The sequence below is a fragment of the Poecilia mexicana genome, unplaced genomic scaffold (genome assembly GCF_051168715.1).
Source record: "Poecilia mexicana isolate PSO_F unplaced genomic scaffold, ASM5116871v1 scaffold_10, whole genome shotgun sequence".
Lineage (NCBI taxonomy): Eukaryota > Metazoa > Chordata > Actinopteri > Cyprinodontiformes > Poeciliidae > Poecilia > Poecilia mexicana.
Window position 1 is genome coordinate 6,693,367 of NW_028263379.1, and position 20,953 is coordinate 6,714,319.

Sequence of the window (20,953 nt, forward strand, 5' to 3'; positions counted from 1 at the left end):
TATTTTTTTGATACCAACTGATATGAAATGCTTATATCCTAATATGTCTTTAGCCATATCACCGAGCTCTAATGAAGCTTGAGTAAAATCACAAAGTCTTGCTTTAAGATGGACTGTAGGTTTGTTCGATAGAGGGGGGACAGAGTAACAGGAAATGTTCTTCAGAGGCCATACTTCAGAATAATATTACTCTAGAAAAAGGGGAAGTAAAACAACTGAAGATACTGAAGCAAAGGTAATTAGTTATAATCCACCTCTTAATACAAGCAACAGAAAATAGTAAATTAATTGGGCTAAAAGACAATAAATGTGAGATCTCTCATTTTGTTGAACAGAAACTGGTCAGATAAAACAAAATACTCATTTTTAATGTGTTTTTTTGCTGTCAAATATTTACTGAAAGTCAATAAGTTTACAGCTCCACTTTTTTGATACCTTGGCTTTGAAAACAAACCCGACTCATTCAGGAAGCAGCTGCTCTTCTTTTCTGCTGACTGCAGACATCTCATCTTACTCGTGCTGCTTTGTAACTTGAAGCTGGCTTATTTTTAAACATGCTTACTGTCCTGCAAGATTAACACAAGTCAGACTTTTTGTTGTTTCTTAGTTGAGAAAACGGACTAAGAGAAGAATCTGTACCTCTGTTCAACCGTTCAACAGACCAGAATTACTACATTCCTCTTCTCTGCATTCATGATTTAATTATAAAAGACCCGGTGGTCAGAAGGTAGGACAGCTTTGCTACCTGGTGCTTTGGAAGAGACCGTAAGGGCAGTGTACACTCATTCATTCTTTGGTATTATGTAATGTGGTCCGTGAGATGATGATTTTTAATCTTTCTCTTGGGTAATGAACAATGGAGCAAAAGGAAACAGAGACTCAATTTGTTCTGCTCCTCAGGGCATGAAATACAAAATCTAATGAAAGAGAAGGTCCAACAGACAGTGCTCACTTGCCACAGCCTGGAGAATAACGATGCAAGCACCTTTAATTAAAGTGAGACTGCTGTCGCTCGGAGACCAATGGCTTCTCAGATGCCTTTGGTCTGCTGTATCTGTGTTTTTTTGCATCTAAACTGAGAACTGGGAAAACGTGTTAGATGTCCGCCAGTCAGACAGGAGACATCAGATGACTTGTTTCAAGGAGAAACTGCAATCATTACGCCGTTTCCGACTGACTCATAATTTGTGGGGTTGTATAAAAACCTAATTAAAATACTTGCCTTCAAATTTAATTTGACATATTAAATGAATTAAAAGTAGTCAACTAGTTACAGTGGAACAAACAAACAGAAATCATCCCTGTTCCATCATTCTGCAGTCCAAACACATGCAGCACAGTTCTGCTCCAAAATGACCACCATTTCAGCCAACCCCTCCAACGGCTGACAGAGACTGGTCATGATGAGCACCTAGAGGATGGTGCATTGGCAAGAACTTACATCAGACTGCATCAAATATTACAGGAGTTATTGCACAGTCCACAGCATATACAGTATAATTCAGAATCAAGCATTCCTAAAGAAGAAATAACTTCAGAATTGATAGTGGCATTGGATTTTTGGATTTTGGCAATTAAAGTGATACCACAAGTTTAGAAAAAGTCAGGAAAATGTTACATTTACTTATTAAAACATGTATGTTGATAAAAGCATTTATGTTCTTAACCCAAAAATCCTTAATGCCACTGAAGGGGTTGAGGATACACCGGTTCTTATATATGTTTAAAGAAGTTGAGCTACAAAAGAGAATGGCACTTTTTAAGCAAAGATGCAGCAAATTTTCCTTTATTTAATGAAAATTGATTTTTGAGTGGTTAACAATTTCTGATTAGCACCATGAAAAACAGAGACTACTTTCAGCACAACTCCAAAGAGGATCAAAGGTTTTACAGTCCTCTCACAGTCAATGTTTGGAAAATTGTAGGAATATATTAAATTAATACAATTTGTATCTGCAATTACTAAAATGTCTATAATTTGTTACACCAAATTATTCCTATCTGTTTCGCCCACTGGGAAATCCCAGACTCCACACAGCAGGAACTTCAGGTGTTAGCTTCTTTAGCTCACTCTCAATAAACTGCCTGCATTCACACCAACTTTTAGAGATCATTCTTATAGGTAATATTATGATAATAGGTAATATTATGACCTCACTACATCAGGCTGTGTGTGCAATTGGCTGTCATTAGCATGTCACAATATCAGCACATTTGTTCTTCATAAACTCATTGGGATGTGCTAATGTCTTTCATTTAGTTCCAAAACACGTATCAGTTGACAAAGATTTACTAAAGATTTATTTACCAATTTGAATATATTCCACTACTTTAGCCAATTTAAGAATCTGGTTGCCTGTTTACAATTTCTCCTCCTTTGTAGATAGCTTGCATTTTCTCAAATAATTAGTAAAAATGCATTTCTGGTGCTCTGTTTTTGTTCCATATTACACTTTATTATGTTGGAAGTTAAAATCTACTTCTTGTGTTTGTAACATTGTTTGCAACACACAGGAATTCTGAAATCTGAAGAATTGTAAAAATGACCAAAAAAAATCAAACAGAAAAAAATATTCCTTAAAGATTGTTTCCTCCTTGTTTAACCACTGATAGTGTTACCATTTCATTTCACATTGATAGTTTGAGAGAGTATCCAATATAAGGAAGAGATTTCACACAGATAAAAAAAAATTATTAAAAGCATACAAACTACCTTGGCATGAAATATTTAATCTTAGCAACAGTAGAAAAAATAAAGATAAAAGATTAAAGCCAGTTAAGAATTGAAAAAATGGATCTTATATTAGTCACACATTAATAATTGTCCTTCTCCTAACACTGATAACTGAGCACATCCACACCCAATGTAGCCATTTGGAGCTCTTTGATGTGCTAAGGTTGTAGTGGGTGGATATGCTGACAAAAATCTCCTTCAATAATGTCCTCCCTAACCATTCAATTACAGCCTCCTTGTATCTTAATGCTTCTGGAATACGCTGCGAGCAACAAACTCGATTTGCCGCTGATCCCTGAGGGGATAGAAATGTGTGAAGTTATAGTGAGAATTTAAAGAAAGTAGGAAGACTGTCAACCAGGCAGGCTCCATCACAGCTTTAGCAGCTCGGTGGAGGAAGTAGTGGAGAAAAAAAAATTAAAAATGAGGGATAGTATCCGACCTGAATTAGAAACTCTTCAGGGAGATGGGAGTCTGAGCTGCTGGAGCTGGTTCGGCCCAGCTCCACCTCTGTGAGAGATTTATCAGAGGAAGAAGTGGCTTTGCCTTCTTATTTCGGGCTGATTTGAAGCCGGAGGGACTGAGCCCTCTGGGAGGGATCAACCTCCACCATCCAACCTATAATTAGTGATTAACGGGAAAGTCCAGACTTTTGATTTACTCTGCACGTCTCCCAGGATGGGATGCTGGTCAGTGACACGGTGAGAGGTAAATCACCAATTGTTCTAGAGGCAACAAGCTTGTCAGAGAAAAACAGCTTGGGACCAGAGGATGGTGCAAAGGGCCAGCAGCATGAAGACAAATTACACCAAGGTTGCTTAACCAACCCTCTCACTCCATCCTCCATCATGCTCCGTTGAACTCCTTCTCAAATGCTGCTCACTCACTCACTCAGTTCCTCTTCACCAACTTTCAGTCCTAACACACTTCTCTTCGTCTCCATGACATTCATTTTTACTAAGCTCACACAGATATGTCACTTCTTTATCTGATGGTTTGAACCGTTGGAAGCAGATATTTAGATGCAGGCCATACAGAGACTTTTTTTATCCCTTAACATCTGATATTAAATCAGACTGAGCTTTATTTCCATTTCAGGTCTTTTTGGAATTCTAAGATTATTTATTTTTTGTTGAATGTCAAACTTATGAAAGTTTTGTTTTTACTTCAACTTCACATTTTATTTTGTAGAATTGTATTTTTAACTTCAATACTTAGGACAGATGTTTTCTTTTACAACAGAGTACTAGAGCCACTGTAATAAAAAATAAGTAAAAAAAAAAGTAAAATTACAAGAAAAGAGCCTACATTCATTATAGGCCTACTACAAAAATAAACATGTATGGGAATAAAGTCATACCAAGAATTAAGTCATATTATGACTTTCTTCTTGTAAAGCAGAAATCTTGCATACAGAAACCATATTGTAAATACTCTAATACTGGAATATTTTCCAAATGTTATCTCCAGTTTCTTCCCCCATTTGTCATCAGTTGCATAAATTATTTGAAAAGATTCCTGAACCGTAAATGAACTTAAACCATTTAAAAAGAAGCGCAAATGACGACAATTCATGCTTTTGCATTTTATTTTAAAATGTGCAGAAATTTGGAAACAAGGAAATTCACAGCAAAAACACATGAAAGCTCAATGTGGCCATAATAATTATTAGTATTCAGAGGTGAAATGAGTCAACACAAATTATAGAAACAATTACTTCATCACAGGCTTCAAAAACAGCCTCAACACGGTCTTTCTTGTACATGAAAGTTGTAGTAAACACATCATGTATAATATTCAATATCCAGTCACACCATTTTTCAGACTTTAAGCATTTATTTTTCCCCACACATCCTGAAAACCGAAACAAAACAAAGCAACAAAAATCTTAATTGGGATAAAGTCAGTTGCAGGATAAAAATAATAAACGTACATAAATATATTGTTTAAAATGTTTTGTTTTGTTTAAATTTTTAATCTAGCCTTTGATTTTTAAAGATAAGTCAATTCATACGTAGTATTTCAAACCGGACACCAAGCAGGACTCAGAGATGCAGAATTTTCACCATATTTGTTGTAATGAAGCTTCTGCAGATTTACCTGATATTCTGAATCACCGTTTCAGTTTCAGTCGAGGAGAATGTGACACAGCTGTCTCTGTCCTGGTGCTGCCACTGAAAGAACAGACATCTGACTGTACTTTCAATATATTGCATCAGGAAGGACAGATACTTTTCTTCAGTTCAATCTGTATAAAAGTTCAGTTTTAGTTTCTGGCACAGATATTCGAGAAAGGAAAGGGAGCCTGGGTTTAAAGGCTGGCAATGACCTCTACATATTGATTTATTTTAAATCAAAATTAGATTTTTTCTTTCCATGTCACATCCATCCTACTTTCAGCAAGTTTTCACTTTAATTGTTTGGTTTTATTTCATATTCAGTTTGATCTTGTAAAATAATCTATAATTTTCTGTTTTAATTCTATCATATTTTATATCTCATCATTTAGTTTCCCCTATAGTTAGAGTGTTTTCTGTAAAATTGTGACATTTTCATGACGTTTATATTAGTCTCTTGGGGTTTTCTCATGATATTATGACTGTCTATTAAAGTTAATGACAATAACTTTATTTACTCGGTTCATCATTCTGTGAAGTGATTGAGCTACATTATGTTTTCTTTGGTTCTAAATTCTATAAATCACATTACGTATGTCGGGCTACATTGCATGAAAACATGCCTTATGAATAAACTTTTAAAACTTTACAGGAAATAGTTTGATCTTAAAACCAAATTGGTTAAAAGAAGAAAAGAATAAAATATTCCAAGATGATTTAATATTCTGTTTCGACTCTGACACAGGATTTCTAATCAAACTCTCATGCTTTGACCTTAAATCATTTTGATCATGAGTGCTCTTTCTGCATGTTATGTTTGTATTTCATCATAAAAAAATAATGAAAAAGTCTACAATCTGGACCCTGTTTATCTCAGCTCCACATCCTTTAACTTCAACCTAACAAGCAGATCTCTGTTTGCTTTGATGGCTTAACTTCAATTCTGCATCGTCCGAGGCAATCATCCGCCACACTGCACATGTGAATTCATCAGTATGAATCACTTCATGCTGATAAAGAACTAAAACATCAGATTCTGCACCTTTGATGTGGAATCTGAACGTTTCCACTTAAATTTAATTATTTTATCACTTTCAACAGAGACGATCACCGACACGACGAGCGGTCTAGAGGATTAATCGGCTTCCTGTGCTAGAGTTCCTGTTAACAGTTTGTTGTTTTTTTTTCCAGGAAGGAACAACAGTGTTTTGGCAGAGAAAAACATGTTATTTGAGGGGATAATCATCTCCGTTCTCCTGAGAACATACCTGTGCATGTCATTGGAGTGTCAGGTATTTATTTTAGCATTTCAATTCAGAAAGGAAAGCTTAAGATTTATTACACGTAATGATCTATTTCAAGTATTTTTTTTTGTTAATTTTGATGAATATGGCTTTCAGCAAATGAAAACCCAATTTGTCATATTATTAGAAAATTAAATTCAACCAATAAAACGATTTTGATGAAGAAATGTGAGCGTGTACCAAGAAAACTAAAGTTCATTATCTCTAAAGTTGTAGTTGCTGTCTGTACTTTGCGAGTTTCCCACAAACTGTTAAATGCTCATTGCTTCCCATCCTCTCAAGGCTTCCATTATTCCTGATGCTTGAGCACCTTTTGTTTTCATTCCACTCACCTTTCTATTTCTGAGAAACTGAATTTTCTATAAAAAATGAACATTGATCAGAGACAAAAGATCCAACTTTGCAAAGCTATCCACAACTCTCATCAGTCATAGGCGCTGCATGCATGGCTGAAGCAATGCACAGAAAGGAAGCTGACTACTGACTGCAAATACTGTACAGTGAGTATACATCTCACAAGGTAGATTTTTTTTATTCTGCAAAGCATTTTTAGGCTTCATTCCAGTCCATTCAAACTTCATTTATAAGCAGTGAAAACAACCTGAACAGGACCAAATTGCTGTACAGTTAAATAAGTTAAAAAGCAAAAATCAAAAGCATTAAAAGTAAAAAAATACAAGCAATCAGCCAAAAAAGCAGCATGAAAATCATCTAAAAATATAAAAATGACCTAAAACCAACATCTCATGTTAGAGCAAACAAATGGGTTTTAAGAATTTTAAAAACAGACAGAAGAGATGCCTGTCTAATTTCCAGGAAATCTTTTCACAATTTGGTAGCTGCTACAGCAAAAGCATGATTTCTTGTAAGTTGCAATCAGCTGATCAGCTGACCTGAGAGCTGGTGGGTGTATCAGCCGGACAGAATGGGGGAAGGCCCTGGAGAGCTCTAAAAGCCAATAAAAGAATCTTAAATCTTAGTGAAGGGAAGATAAAATGGGAAAATGTGCTCAAACTTCAAACTTCTGAGTGCCAGTTAAATGACTAGCTGCAGCATTTTGTCACCTCTGGTGACACGTGATGGACGGAGCACTGACCCCTGCATTACAGTAATCCAACTGAGTGATAACCAATGCATGCATTACTGTCTCAAAGTTGTGATAGGAAAGAATTGGCTTCACTTCATCCAGCCGCCTCATTTAGAAAACAACTATTTTTAACATGATTGTTAAAAATAACAATCATGTTAAAATATGAGATCCAGGCTCTACTTTGACCTCCAGATTTGTGACCACTGGCTTAATATGCTGGACCCAGCCAACTACAAACATGTTGGGGTCTCAGTGGGTTTACCAAAAACCATCACTTTGTCATTTTTGTCAATTAATTTTTTTTTTTTAATCCGGCTAGTAAAATAACAGCCTGTAAATAACTTTACAATTTATTAACATGCACCTGTACCCTGCTTCCATTAACCTTTGAAATTTTAAGATCGCTGCAATACTTTTACAAATGGTCTTAGTGAATGCATTAACTCTGGCTGATAAGCCTCGAGTCTATTTCCAAAGCAGCTGTAAGGAGAAATCCTGAGAGACCTCCAGCATCAGTATGCAGCAGAGCTTCACAGGATGCCTAATTGGACTTATTTTATCTCAGCTACCATGTGGAAAACTTATAAAAAAAGTGTAGCTTTCTGCAATAACTGATCACAGATCACTTAGTCTAGGCTGTGTTGAATGGCTTTGTCACATTTCTGCAATATAACATCAATTTAGACGAAAGTAAATTGTGTGGTTCTTCATTCCTTGTTTAGTAATTAGTGACAAAGGTTTCTTTACAAAGAGACAAAATGAGACATCTGGTTATGTGTGATGTGTGACAAATACATTCATCACTTTGATTGAACAGATTTACTTCAGAAAAACAATAAATCTGTTATGCACATACAAGCAACAGCTGAACAGCAGCAAGAATTCAAACAATTTTAAGCCAACAGCTTGAAATGGATGAAGAGGCATATGAAATGTCAAGCGTTGGGTAAGTAGAGCAGACTTGTTAACCCTGGACTGCTAAGCAATCCCCACAGACAAGAAAGCATGTCCACCTTTTTTATTAAGTGCATGTTAAAGCAAGGAATTCAGAACTCAACATTCAGATGCAAAATTCATCCATTTAAAAAGAATCAGCCATCTCACCTCAGTTTCAGCAAAAATGTGAACTCAGTTAGAAATATCTACTCACCATGTCTTCATTTCTTTATCATGAAACTGGGGCTTTTAATCAGAACTAATGGCGCGTGGCAAATGCAACCCTTAGCAGCTGCTCGCTGTTTGCCTTCTTTTTTCATGTTTGTTTCCACGTAATCCAATATTGCATTGTCAGCGGCATTAATCAAAACAGTAAAAATAGTGTCAAGATAATTAACTTTTTGGATTGTAAATAATTTATAGAGACAAGTTAATTAGTACTCTGAACATTTTCATGCTTTTTTCAAAATCTGTTTATCGAATCAGTGCTTTGATTTCCCAGCTTCAAATACCAGAACCATTCAAAAACCAGAAATACATTTCAAAATGATTATTTTCAAGTATTTGGGAGTTCTTCTGGATGTTTTGAGCTGTTTAACGTGACCTTTTCCCCAAGACTCACACACTTCACAGCTTCCTGCGACAATCTTCTTCTTTTGTTTGTGCAGATTTAAGGCTTCTGCTGACAAACACAGCAGAGAAGCCCCAGAAGACAATCACACCACAGTCAGGGCGGATTTTTTCCCGCCTCTATGAAAGCTTATCTTTTTTTCCCACTGAACGCAAAACACAATGTGATGCTACAGTTATACTTCAGGCATGTCTGCCACTTAAATTCTCCATAAACGAGCATTGGCGCATGTAAATTCATGGTTCCCTTCCATTATTGAGTATTGCCACCAAACTGTTTGCATCAATCACCATCCAACTGCGTTTCATCTCTCTTCTTGTCAAGATTTATGTTGTTTGTTGTGATGTTCTAAAAAGGGAAGTCCTGATGCAGTTCCAAGTATCAAATCCCATGATTAGAGTCTTGGTCATGGGATTTTTACAGTGAGTAGTATCAGAATCTCTGACTCAACTCAAATCCCAGCATTACTGTCTGATTTTATGTTGGCTGCAAACAAAGTTTGTGTGCAAACTGTGATGAGACAGATTAGTAGAATTAGTGAAGGAGAAGGGAAGGTGCTTTGACTTTCAAAACAAACACTACATTTAAAAAGCAGGAGACCATTTTTTCTGCATGTTTTGTCTGTAAAATTAATTCCAAGTGCACAAAAGTAATTGTAGGAGCTGAATTATTTAAAAAATCATATCAAAACAGAGAGTATCATGTAAGCATTAGGAAAACCGCCATGTGGGAAAATAATAAGAAAAAGACAGGCTTCCTGCTGAATGTGTTGGCAGAATCTGGATATTGTTGAAAACATCATGGCTGGTTGAGTTTATGCAAGACTTTTCATTGTGAATCGCCCTGTGACTCTTCACGGGCAAATGGCTCATTTGAAATGATTCATCAGCATCTGTGACAAAAATACTGATTGGGGAATGTCTAGTTGCAATTATTTCATGACAAGAGACATGAAAACAAAGAGAACTGGCTTTGCATATGTTAATGTCTTGGAAGCAGTGGAACATATTATGTGGGTGATCATTGTACAAGGCCATAAAAGGATGGTTAAATATTTTTAGAAAAGTATGACAGTCTATGCTAAATACCATAATGTTCATATACACACACATATGTATACACACACACACACACACACACACACACACACACACATATATATATGTGTGTTCAATTTTAAATTGAAAAACATTTATTTTAAATTCATTTAAATAAATTATTTTATTTTGTGCTCTTGTTTTCTTTATGGACTGAATTTACTACAGTGTGATAGGTGATTACTTTGGGGTGTGATCACATACACTCCAAACCCTCCATCAGGTTAACAGATAATCTGGTGAAGGTTATTTGATAAAATAACCAAACAGGATTGAAAGCTACAGCAAAAGATGAAGATGATTTAGTCAATCTCCACGTTGTAACACACTGCTCATACTCCACACTTTCTACATATCTTGGGGCCATTTGGTCTTTTTACAACTATGACCTTTTATACTAAAAGCAAGAAGCAGATCATCTGTTTTTGTCAAAACCCCGAGGGGATATTAAGAATTTTATCACTGCAGGACAAAAGACCAGGTAAGTTCAACAGTTTAAATGACAGAGTGTGTTTCAGTAATGCATATCTATAAATAAATACAAGTTAAAGTGAGGTAATAATGCCCAGTGGTAATGGAATGACCTTTTCTACTGTAAACACAATAAAGGAATAACTGAAGGAAAACATTTACATAAAATACTTATTTAAACATTTTAATAATTCATGTACATCATTTCTAACACAACAAAAGACCTGCAGGTATCTTTGCAGCAGACTTTGTGTAAACTCCCTTTATTTACTTTATAAAACCTTTTCAGAATCTCTCTAAACACATAAAATGGAACATGCTGGAAAATAAATTGATGAATTAAAAACCATTTTAACACCCCTCCTCGCTGCCTGTGGATGGAATATTCAGCAGGGGTTTTGACAAGTAAAAGCCTGTTGAATTTTTGCTCTGCTACGCAGGCTGGATAACGGCAAACTCGACTTAATGGAACCAGCGTTCCCAAGAGGCGGCTTGACTGATGTCTAATTATAATCTTCCAGGAAGTAACAAGTGTAAGTCAACCAATTTCAACACTTGGCAAACTTTCTGTATATGTAGGCATTACAGCAGACTCAGAATCAAACAAGATGAGAACTTCATGGAATTACAATGAAAGAATGAAATGAAGAGTAAAATTGCCATGAAGTATTACAGAAAAATGAAATAGGGAGTATCTATGTTGTAACTTTCTCTGAATTAAGATTCATGTCAAAATGATAAAACAGAGGAAAACACATTTGAGGAGAAAGTGAATTTTAGAAAACCCCTAAAACAAGCCAACCAAACTAAAGGATGTACAACATATTCACTCAGCTTAGAATTAAAGTTTGATTTAAACACAACCAATTTTGGTGATGCCTCTGAAATAAAATGTAAACTCTCACTGAAAGTGAAGTACACTTAGAGACCAAAGCACTTTTAAAACAGCTAACGTTCCTGAAAACCATAGTTCATAAAGACGCAAAAATAAACAAGTTGCATCTGCTGGGGTTTAAAATGAATACCTTGACACCCTGCAAAGGGTGAGATAAGCGCCACCACTGGGTTGAACAAACACTTCACTTCAGAGTATTAGAATTTCTTGTTTGATGTATTTAGCAAGGATTTCAGATTTTAAAAGGTTTTTCAGCTCATTTTCAGTTTAGTACTCTAACATTCCCACTCATCATCTAAATCCAATGTCCTTGCAAGGTACCCATCTCCAGCAGACTGGGGTTGAGAGGTCGGGTACACCCTGGACAGATCACTTCATTTCTTCTTGCTGGAGAGCAACTGTTTAACATTTTCAGATGCTTATCTGATAAGCCACTTCATTCTGAAAATTCATGCATAGAAAGGTTTCTAAACTCAGTGAACAAAATAGCAAAGATCTCATAAATTGGAGCAGGTCAGGTCTAACCTGAAACATGGCAAATATAAGTCTACAAGCTTTTACCTAAGCACTGAAAAATGAAGATGAAGCATATCTCCATTCCAGGTACTGTGCAGTTTATGAACTCAGTGCTTTAGTCAAGGTTCCATTTTCCTGCATTACTGCAACCATGCTGTGTATAGAGCTTCGGCTGAGAAGTCAAGAAAAATGTTTTACAACAACCTTCAGTAAGTCTGGCTTGGTCTTTCTCTTTAAAAAGCCCTAAAAAATAAAGATGTTGGCACCTTGCAAGCAGTTGTTCTTAAAGCCTTCCTAAACACTTTTAAACTTGACCAAGTATAGTGGCTTTAAAAGACATTATGTCAGCATCTGTTGTAAGCAGGTGAAATTACATTTACTTAACAACCACTTCAAATAAGTTGCTTACCTGTATTCATGCTGGGATATTTGCTGGAGGCATGCATATGACCATTTCCTGTTTTGTGCCATTATGTTTTTGTTGGCTACTGATGAGAGAGCACTGTGTGAGCATGAAGGGCTTCAACTACAAATAACTTGTTTTAGCAAAGTGCTGATGGCAGAGAACACTACAGACAGGAATACATGTAAGCACACAAAAAATCTGTTTAAGAGCACTTGTGAAAATTTTCCCTCTGAGCCATTTAAACTCATGCTGTTCCATTACTAAGAGGAGTGTGGACTGAAAGGATGTAATTCTAGATATAGGCAAGTCTTGGAACTCATCTGGATATTGGATGCAACATTAATGCATGACAGGTACAGATTACAACATCTAAATAAAAGCATAACTATGTAACTTCTGCTTTATGCTTCATCTGCTGAAATAAAACCACAGGGTCATATGGGCCAATATGAACAGCAACAGCATAATTGAGATCATACTGGTGTATTGATAGGATACAATTGAACATATATTTTTTAAAATACATTGTGTAAAAAGATATTTTTTTTGTTGCATTAAGTCAGACTAAACCTTCCCCATTTACGAATTATTTGGTTTATTAAGTAGGAATATGAAGAGAGATTTTAGAACGTTTATTACTTTAGATGCACCTTTTGGTTTGCTTTCTAGATACCTGAACAATTAAACAGTTAAATGGAGTGTAAACAACATGGGAATGCTTAGCGATCGAGTCATTTAGTAAAGAAACGGATTCAGAGTTCTTAAGATGAATGACGTTTTGTTGCAAAATTTCATCACATAATCTGCGTTGTATAATCTGCTCAACATTCAAAATGCTATTGCCGCTGTTGTAGCAGCACAAGTGTGCACAACTTCCAGAAAGCAGAATTTCCACAGTTTGATTTTTATGGGCTTCAGTTCTGCCCTGCCCCCTTCATTTCTGTCCGATGGGAGCAATGATTGTATAGTCCACATGCAAAAAAAGCCTAGTGCAAAAGCAAACCACACCAAATGAGTTTTGGTGTGGACCAAACAAGCGGACCAAAGGACTTTCCTGATACACCCTAAAACTATTAAATAGTATATACATAAAATTATGAATTTGAAACAATTCTCTCTCTCTTTATTCTGACATTTAGTAAATAGAACAAAAGAAAGCCAGTTATATATATATATAACTGTTTAATATAATATATTAATATATATTAATATATATAATATATACTGTTTAATATAAAAGTATATATATATATATATATATATATGCAAGATGTGCAAGATGCTGGCAGGGAAAGCGTACATGGAACGACATAACTAAGTGGCGGGCATAGTGTACAGGAACATCTGTGCCGAATATGGACTGGAAGCCCCGAGGTCAAAATGGGGAACACCCCCAAAGGTGGTGGAGAATGACCGAGCTAAGATCCTGTGGGACTTCCAGATCCAGACAGACAAGATGGTAATGGCGAACCAACCGGACATTGTGGTGGTGGATAAAGAGCAGAGGAAAGCCGTTGTGGTGGATGTAGCAATACCAAGTGACTACAACATCAGGAAAAAGGAGCATGAGAAACTGGAGAAATACCAGGGCCTCAGAGAGGAACTGGAGAAGGCCTGGAAGGTGAAGACCACAGTGGTGCCTGTGGTCATCGGGGCCCTCGGGGCAGTCACCCCCAAACTGGAGCAGTGGCTCAAACAGATCCCAGGAACAACATCAGACATCTCAGTCCAGAAATGTGCAGTTCTAGGCACAGCCAAGATACTGCGCAGAACCCTCAAGCTCCCAGGCCTCTGGTAGAGGACCCGAGCTCAGAGGATGAAAGAGACCACCCGCGGAGGGTGAGAAGGAATTTTTTTTTAAATATATATATACATACTGTGATTATAGTTTTTATTGTATAATATGCTTGATCTCTGATTGACATTTATTAGGACGATGATGCCCTGTAACACATGACACATTACCTGCTTACCCATAATGCATTAAGCCGAAATTCAGCAAATTATTCTGTGATGATACAGTGCTCCCTATCAGTGGTGTGGCAAAAATGTTTCATATCTCTGCAGTCATCTAATTAAGACATCACTTCTCATAAGACATTATGTCATGGCTCGCTGAAACAAACTGATTCTCAAACCACGTCCTGCATGTGCAATGGGAGGAATGAATAATTCATGGACGTCTAATCCTTATCTCATGTCCTGACAAACAACATTGCCATGCTTTGAATGTTCCACAGAGGTATGCAGTGGGGAAACTTTTGGCAGAGCAAAAAAACAGGTGCCTTTTCATGGTTGGTCATTTCTGCTTTTACTGCCATTTTGTTCCAGATGGCATCCATAATTCCAGATACACTGAATCAACTGATTTACTTTATGATGTGGCACAGTTTATGACAGCATTTAAGGAATTTGCATAGAATTTTATGGCTGCCTCTTGGAGATTATGTCAGCAATAAACCAAACAATTGTACCACAGGCCAAGTCTTTCTGCCTTGGACACAGTAATGACAGTCTCGAAGGGTGGAAGAAAAATCTGCAGTTTACAGTACAAGTAATCAAAAATACATCCTCGATACTATGACTAAAAATACACATACCAATTACTGGATTATATCAGCAGCTGTGCACCAGCCCACTCATGTTTAAAAAAGAAAAGCTGCTGCTCTAACCACGTTTCACATTATACAGCCGTTTTATACCTGTGTACCAAAGAACGGCAGTAGTAATAAAATAGATTAGCCATGCTCGGTAAATCTGATTGACTGGTGTTTCTTAAATCAGCCTGATAACATAATAAAAATGTACAGCTTTTTCAATTAGCTTTTATTTCCTGCCGTGAATATTATAGGTGTTGTTAGATGATTACAGGTCTCAGAGGGCTACTGTGTGCAGCTCTGCACAGTATAGAAATCTTAGTTTAATTTCCATGTTTATGTGCTTCTGCACTAAGTGTTCAATCCTTGGATGAATTACCTGTAAGCAACCACTGGTTCTGAAGCTGTAAGCAGATTCCAGATGATTTCTGGAAGAGATTAATTTCTAATTTTTGATGTAAATGTGTCATATTTGAGATATCAGAAAAGCTTGTTTAAAAGCTGCAGATTTGTGGTGAAGCTGCAGTGATGCAACTCAATCAGCTTCTCTAAAAAACTCAATCAGGCAACTGCAGCTCCAAAATGCAGCTGCCAGAGTTCACACAGAGTTAACTGCACTGGCTCCCTGTTAGTCAAACTACAGATTCTAAAACCCTGCTAAATGAATTTCTGATTTACTTGTCCAGTAGGGAGCATGTAAACCCCTCTTGACTTCAGAGACACGCTTGCTCTGTGCTCCCGGTACCAGAACTAAACCAGATCAGACAACCTTTAGTTTCTATGCTCCTAAGCATTGCAACAAATCCTCTGAAAAGCCGAAATTTGCAGAAACTTTTGGTTTCTTTAAATCAAGACAATAGGTATTTGTTTATGGCAGCTTTTGATCAAATAACTTGACCAATAATTAAGTGGCTGAGGAGACTTCCAGTATTGCTCAGAAGGTAGAATCCATGAATACTTGAGAGACCCTCTAAAAACACTGAAGATAAAATATAAATTTATCTTTGTACGGATAAATGTGCACATTGGAAACAGTCTGAAATTTGTAATGTTTTTAAATAATTGGTTTTTATGTGGTGCTATAGTGGCCTTTTCCCGTTTTTCTGACAGGAAGGGGGAAGAAAGAAAGGAAATGAGACATGCAAAGGAAGTGAGGTCAAGAATCAAACCTGGGACAACCGTGACGAGGACGACAGACTGCGCATACGGGGTGCCCACTAAACCAAGACGACGCCCAGGGGAAACAGTCTTTTATTTATTTTTTATTTTTTAATCAATCAATCACTTTATTTTTGTAAATTCCCCTTATTAAATACAGGAAAGAACACAAAAAAAACAATAAAGAAACCCATAATTTACCAAAAAAGGAATAGGTTGAAACCAAGCTTATTCTTGGCTACCCTATTTTATACCCAACACCTACCAAGATATCTTCACAATGCATATATAAATCTACATAACAGCGTAAGATGTTATCATTTCACATTTTAGAGTTCTTTAAAAGCTCACCAAGGAAGGACATAAGTTAAAATCATCATTCAATTCATTCCACAGTTTCACACCAATAACTGAAACACATCTAGATTTTACCTGGCTCGTCTCTTTTAAACATTCAAATATAAACAAACCTCGCAAATTATATTTATTCTCTCTCAATTTAAATCATTTCTGAATACCAGAAGGAAGACTTTTGTTCAATGCTTTATACATTATTTCCAGTATTTTTATATGTACAATATCTTTACATTTTAATGCTTTAGTTTGAATGAAGAGTTCATCAGTTAAAATCCCACCTTTTTAATAGGCCTTATAGCTTTTTTTTTTTTTGCAACTTAACTAATTTATCAATATTTGTTTTACTTGTATTTCCCCAGATTTCTGAACAATAAAACAAATAAGGCATAACCAAAGAGGAATATAATATGAAGGCCTTTAACATTTAATACATCTTTTATTTTAAACAATATTCCAATAGTTTTTGCAACTTTATTTCTAATATATTTTATGTGAGGCTTCCAACTAAGTTTACTATCTATAATAATTCCTACAAATTTTGTCTCATAAACTCTTTCAATTTCAACTCCATTTATGCATAACTTTACATTATTATAGATCCGATTACCAGAGAATACCATGACTTTAGTTTTTCCTTCATTTAATGACAACTTATTATAGTCAAGCCATGTTTTCAACTCAGCTACCGTATTTTCCGCACTATAAGGCGCACCGGATTATAAGGCGCACCTTCAATGAATGGCCTATTTTAGGACTTTTTTCATACATTAGGCGCACCGCATTATAAGGCGCATAGAATAGACGCTTCATACTCTATTATTACACATCCACATTAATAAAGAAATGGTCCCCGAGTACTTTATATAGTAGGCTGGCCCAGCCGTTGTTTCACTCACGGTGTTGGTGTTGCCATATTATGCCCAACTGCTTTCTGGGTAACACAGACCAACCGACACGCTGCCGCTGTCTCTCTTCCCCTGCCCCTCCCCCCCTTTAAATGTATTATCAAACTTTATTAACAAACCAGTGTTCTGACAACTATCCCAGCATGCACCGCGCACTACTTCTTCTACGGGGGAAAAAGAAGTTGGCGGCTGCTTACTGTAGTGGACCAACTACATAAGCAGCCTACTGCATGTCTGTATAAACATGACGTCTTTCATTTCGATCTGAGTTAATTAGCGTAGCATTTCTGCCGGATTTTCACAACATATCAGCCACGACAATGGACAGGGGAACCAACAAGTTCATGTCATCTTTTTTGGACGACATCAAGGTGTTTGAGCCACTGGATGCCTCCAACATTGTGCGCGTCACAGCTAAAAGCTACCGATAGATGAGGAAAACAGCAGATCCTCACACCCTCAGCATAAATATAGCTGTGGACAAGATCACTGATGCCTATTGTTCTTGCAAGGCTGGGTAAGTCGGCATTCATGGTTTTGATGGTCCACAATGTACATTAGCATATGTTTACTACTGTAGCTTGTGTTTGTGAGACGGTCACGCACGTGGTAGCTGCACTGTGACCTAAAATGGGCATTAGCCAATGAAACGCGGCCCCTGTGGTAAGGTCCGTTGCTGGACCTGTTGTGGCTCAATATTGGTCCATATATAAGGCGCACCGGATTATAAGGCGCACTGTCGGCTTTTGAGGAAATTGAAGGTTTTTAGGTGCGTCTTATAGTGCGGAAAATACGGTAATTCTTTTTCTACTGTTTTTATTATTTCATCCACATTATTTCCAGAAAAAAAGAAATTTGTATCGTCAGCAAACATTATAAGCTTCAAAATATTGGATACTGCAAAAATATTATTTAAGTATAAATAATTTAGGTCCTAGGACTGAGCCTTGAGGAAGACCACATTTAACTATTTCAATCTGTGACTTTGTGTTGTTAATTTGTACATATTGTAATCTGTTACTCAAATAACTCTTTAACCACTGATATTTGTAACCCCCCGTGAACTTGTTATCTATTTGTTAATTTTACAAACTTACCACTAAAATAGCCCATAGCCTTCAGAGGTCCCCAGAGGTCACAGACAGACCTTTCTGCAGTCTCCTCCGTGACCAATGAGGTTACATGACAGGAAACATGAAAACATCCAGCTTTCTTGACTCCTGCTAAGTGGTTTGAAGAATTAATAAAATAAAGACATCACCAGCTCAGAGCTACAACAACCTCAAAATATTTTCATGCTGGTTTTAATCCAAAATAGAGTTAAAGGTTATGAAATGGCCACAAAGCATTCTAGCTGAGTACATAAAAAAATCCCAAGATGAGTTGAGTTGTTGACTGAGTCATAATGAGCACATTGTCCATCTGAGTCTGCAAATGTTAATTTGAATAATTACTGAAAAAGTAATTCTGATAAAACAGCTTTAATGGATTGGTTCGGGCAATTATTTATTCATATTAGTAACAACTCGAAGTGGAAAGTAAGAAATAAAAGAACTGATAGAGGTGAATAGAGCAGGCTTAAAGAAGCTACCCCAGAGGGCTTGATTATGTTCAAATTAAATAGCCCATTTCCTTGTGAGGAGTTCAGATGGGAACTTGAAAACGATCTGTTTGCTAGAAAAAAGAAGTAGATGGAGCAACTCAACTCTTCAAGAAAGCTCAGCTCCCCCCGGATTGGCTGGGGTTCCTTTCTTTTCAAGACTTGCCAGAAGGGCTTTTCACCCACACACACATTCACCCACAAACAACTGAAGTGGAGTAGACAAGACTCCCACAATGCCATTTCTTCTCATGACTTGTTTTTTTTTCTCCAAGAAATGATTCATATACAAAGGGCTGATGGGATAAAGGTTGATTATAAATTCTCTTCCACCGCTAAATGTGTCAAGCCAGCCAAATGTCAGAGGATATTCTGTCAAAGGATATTGAGTTGACTGCAAATGTCAGGCGAGGAGGAAACATCAACAAGAACAAGGGGAGGAAACAAAAGGAGGAAACTAGTGCACATGTGTTTGTTTGACTCAGATTTTGCTGAGCACCTGCCATCATTATGTTGTGTAATGATGGAGGATTTGGTTTGAACTGTTTCGGTTTTGTGACCTGTTTTCTTTGGAACAAATTCCACTTTGAACTCCTTATTTCATCTCCATCAACAGACCAGCAACACTCATTTGGCATCAAACAGTTCATCCCACAGAGCAAACGTTGGCAAGATATAAAACATATTTTTACCAAATACTTAAGTGGCCAAGAAACTATTGGTAGTACAATTTTTAAGATGTGTTTTGTCAAACCTTAGTCCTTTCTCCATGAAGTTAAAACTACTAATTAGAGCTAATAATTCAAAACAGAAACAAAGCACAATATTAGGATGACAAGTATGAGTCACATGAAAATTTAATTGAGTGAAATTTCAACATGTCACGGCTCTTGTTGTTTCTGCTGCATGCTGATCACTGCAAATAAATTAGACTGAAGAGATGAAAATGATTTGGACAATTCCAGGACAATGTTTCAGCCCCAGGATTAAATTGGTTTTAACATCTTTAATAGAACACATCAAGAATCATTAAGCTGTACTGACGAAGGCACAGGGAACAAAATATTTGTCTGTCATATGTGATCTGTCTTCTTGTGGAGATGGAAAGTGGCATTGCAGCTATAAATTGAGTTCTATTTTCAGTTTTTTTTTTTTTTTGCTTCTCAAGGATTTTTTGTTGTGTTCAAAAGAAAAATTCAAACTCACCAAAGGCTGTGTAAAATTCCTCCCTTGTAAGGTGCTCATCATCATTAATGTCATTGTACTTCAGCAGATCGAACAATGTGCACTCAGAAACATCCTTGGACAGACCTTCATGCTTGATGACCTTCAAAGAAAACACAATGTTCTGTTAAAGATGGCAGACGGAGCTTCTTGGAGTTTGTAGATTTTTTTTTTTTTCTTTTCACACTTTATTATAAACTTCACCGTACAATGAGTCAGTCACGTATTTGTTGTGTTTGAATTTCCTTTGTGCATGGGAAAATACATCACATGACAGTCAAATTTGTGCACAGAATATATTTGACTTTGTCAGAACAGAACAGGATGCACTGAGCTCAGGCAGACCAATGCATACAGATGAAGATTTCCGTCTATATTTGGGCAACATCACATCATTGAAACTCTTTTAATCACAGTAACAGACAACCTTCTCATCGCATCAGTTAATGGACACTATTCAATACTAGTCCTTCTGAACCTCTGTGCTGCACTTTACACCATCAACCACATCATCCTACTACAGAGATTGGACCAGCTAGTCGGGATGAACGATACTGCTTTCCAGTGCTTTAAATCATATTTATCTTCCAGATTTCACCTCGTTAACATTTATCACATGTCCTCTACAGGACCTGTTGAACATGATTCCACTCTGGATACAGTTTAATTCTACCTTTACATTCTCTTGCTGGATGACATCAGTTTTCACAACTAGGCTGATGAGATTCTCCTACACCTGTCCATTAAGTCACTCAATTTCTTGGCCAACAGGATTTCTCCCAGACACAAAATCTTAGATGACAAGTAAGATTTTACTTTTGAACTCAGACACATCCAAGGTTATGATTCTCATTCCCAAAAATGGTTTGTAACTCAGCAAAAAACCATTTAATCATGCTTGTTACGTCTAGTGTT

General features: G+C 36.7%; 1 protein-coding gene across 2 annotated transcripts in view; it reads right to left on the reverse strand.

Moving 5' to 3' along the window:
• The window catches only part of fstl5 (follistatin-like 5), a 192,898-nt gene that overhangs the window by 64,912 nt on the left and 107,033 nt on the right, over positions 1 to 20,953 (reverse strand). For both annotated transcript variants that reach the window (XM_088009371.1, XM_088009370.1), the window contains exon 6: positions 20,021 to 20,141. In XM_088009371.1, coding sequence (XP_087865497.1) covers positions 20,021 to 20,141 — 121 coding nt within the window. The remainder of the gene's footprint in view (positions 1 to 20,020; positions 20,142 to 20,953) is intronic.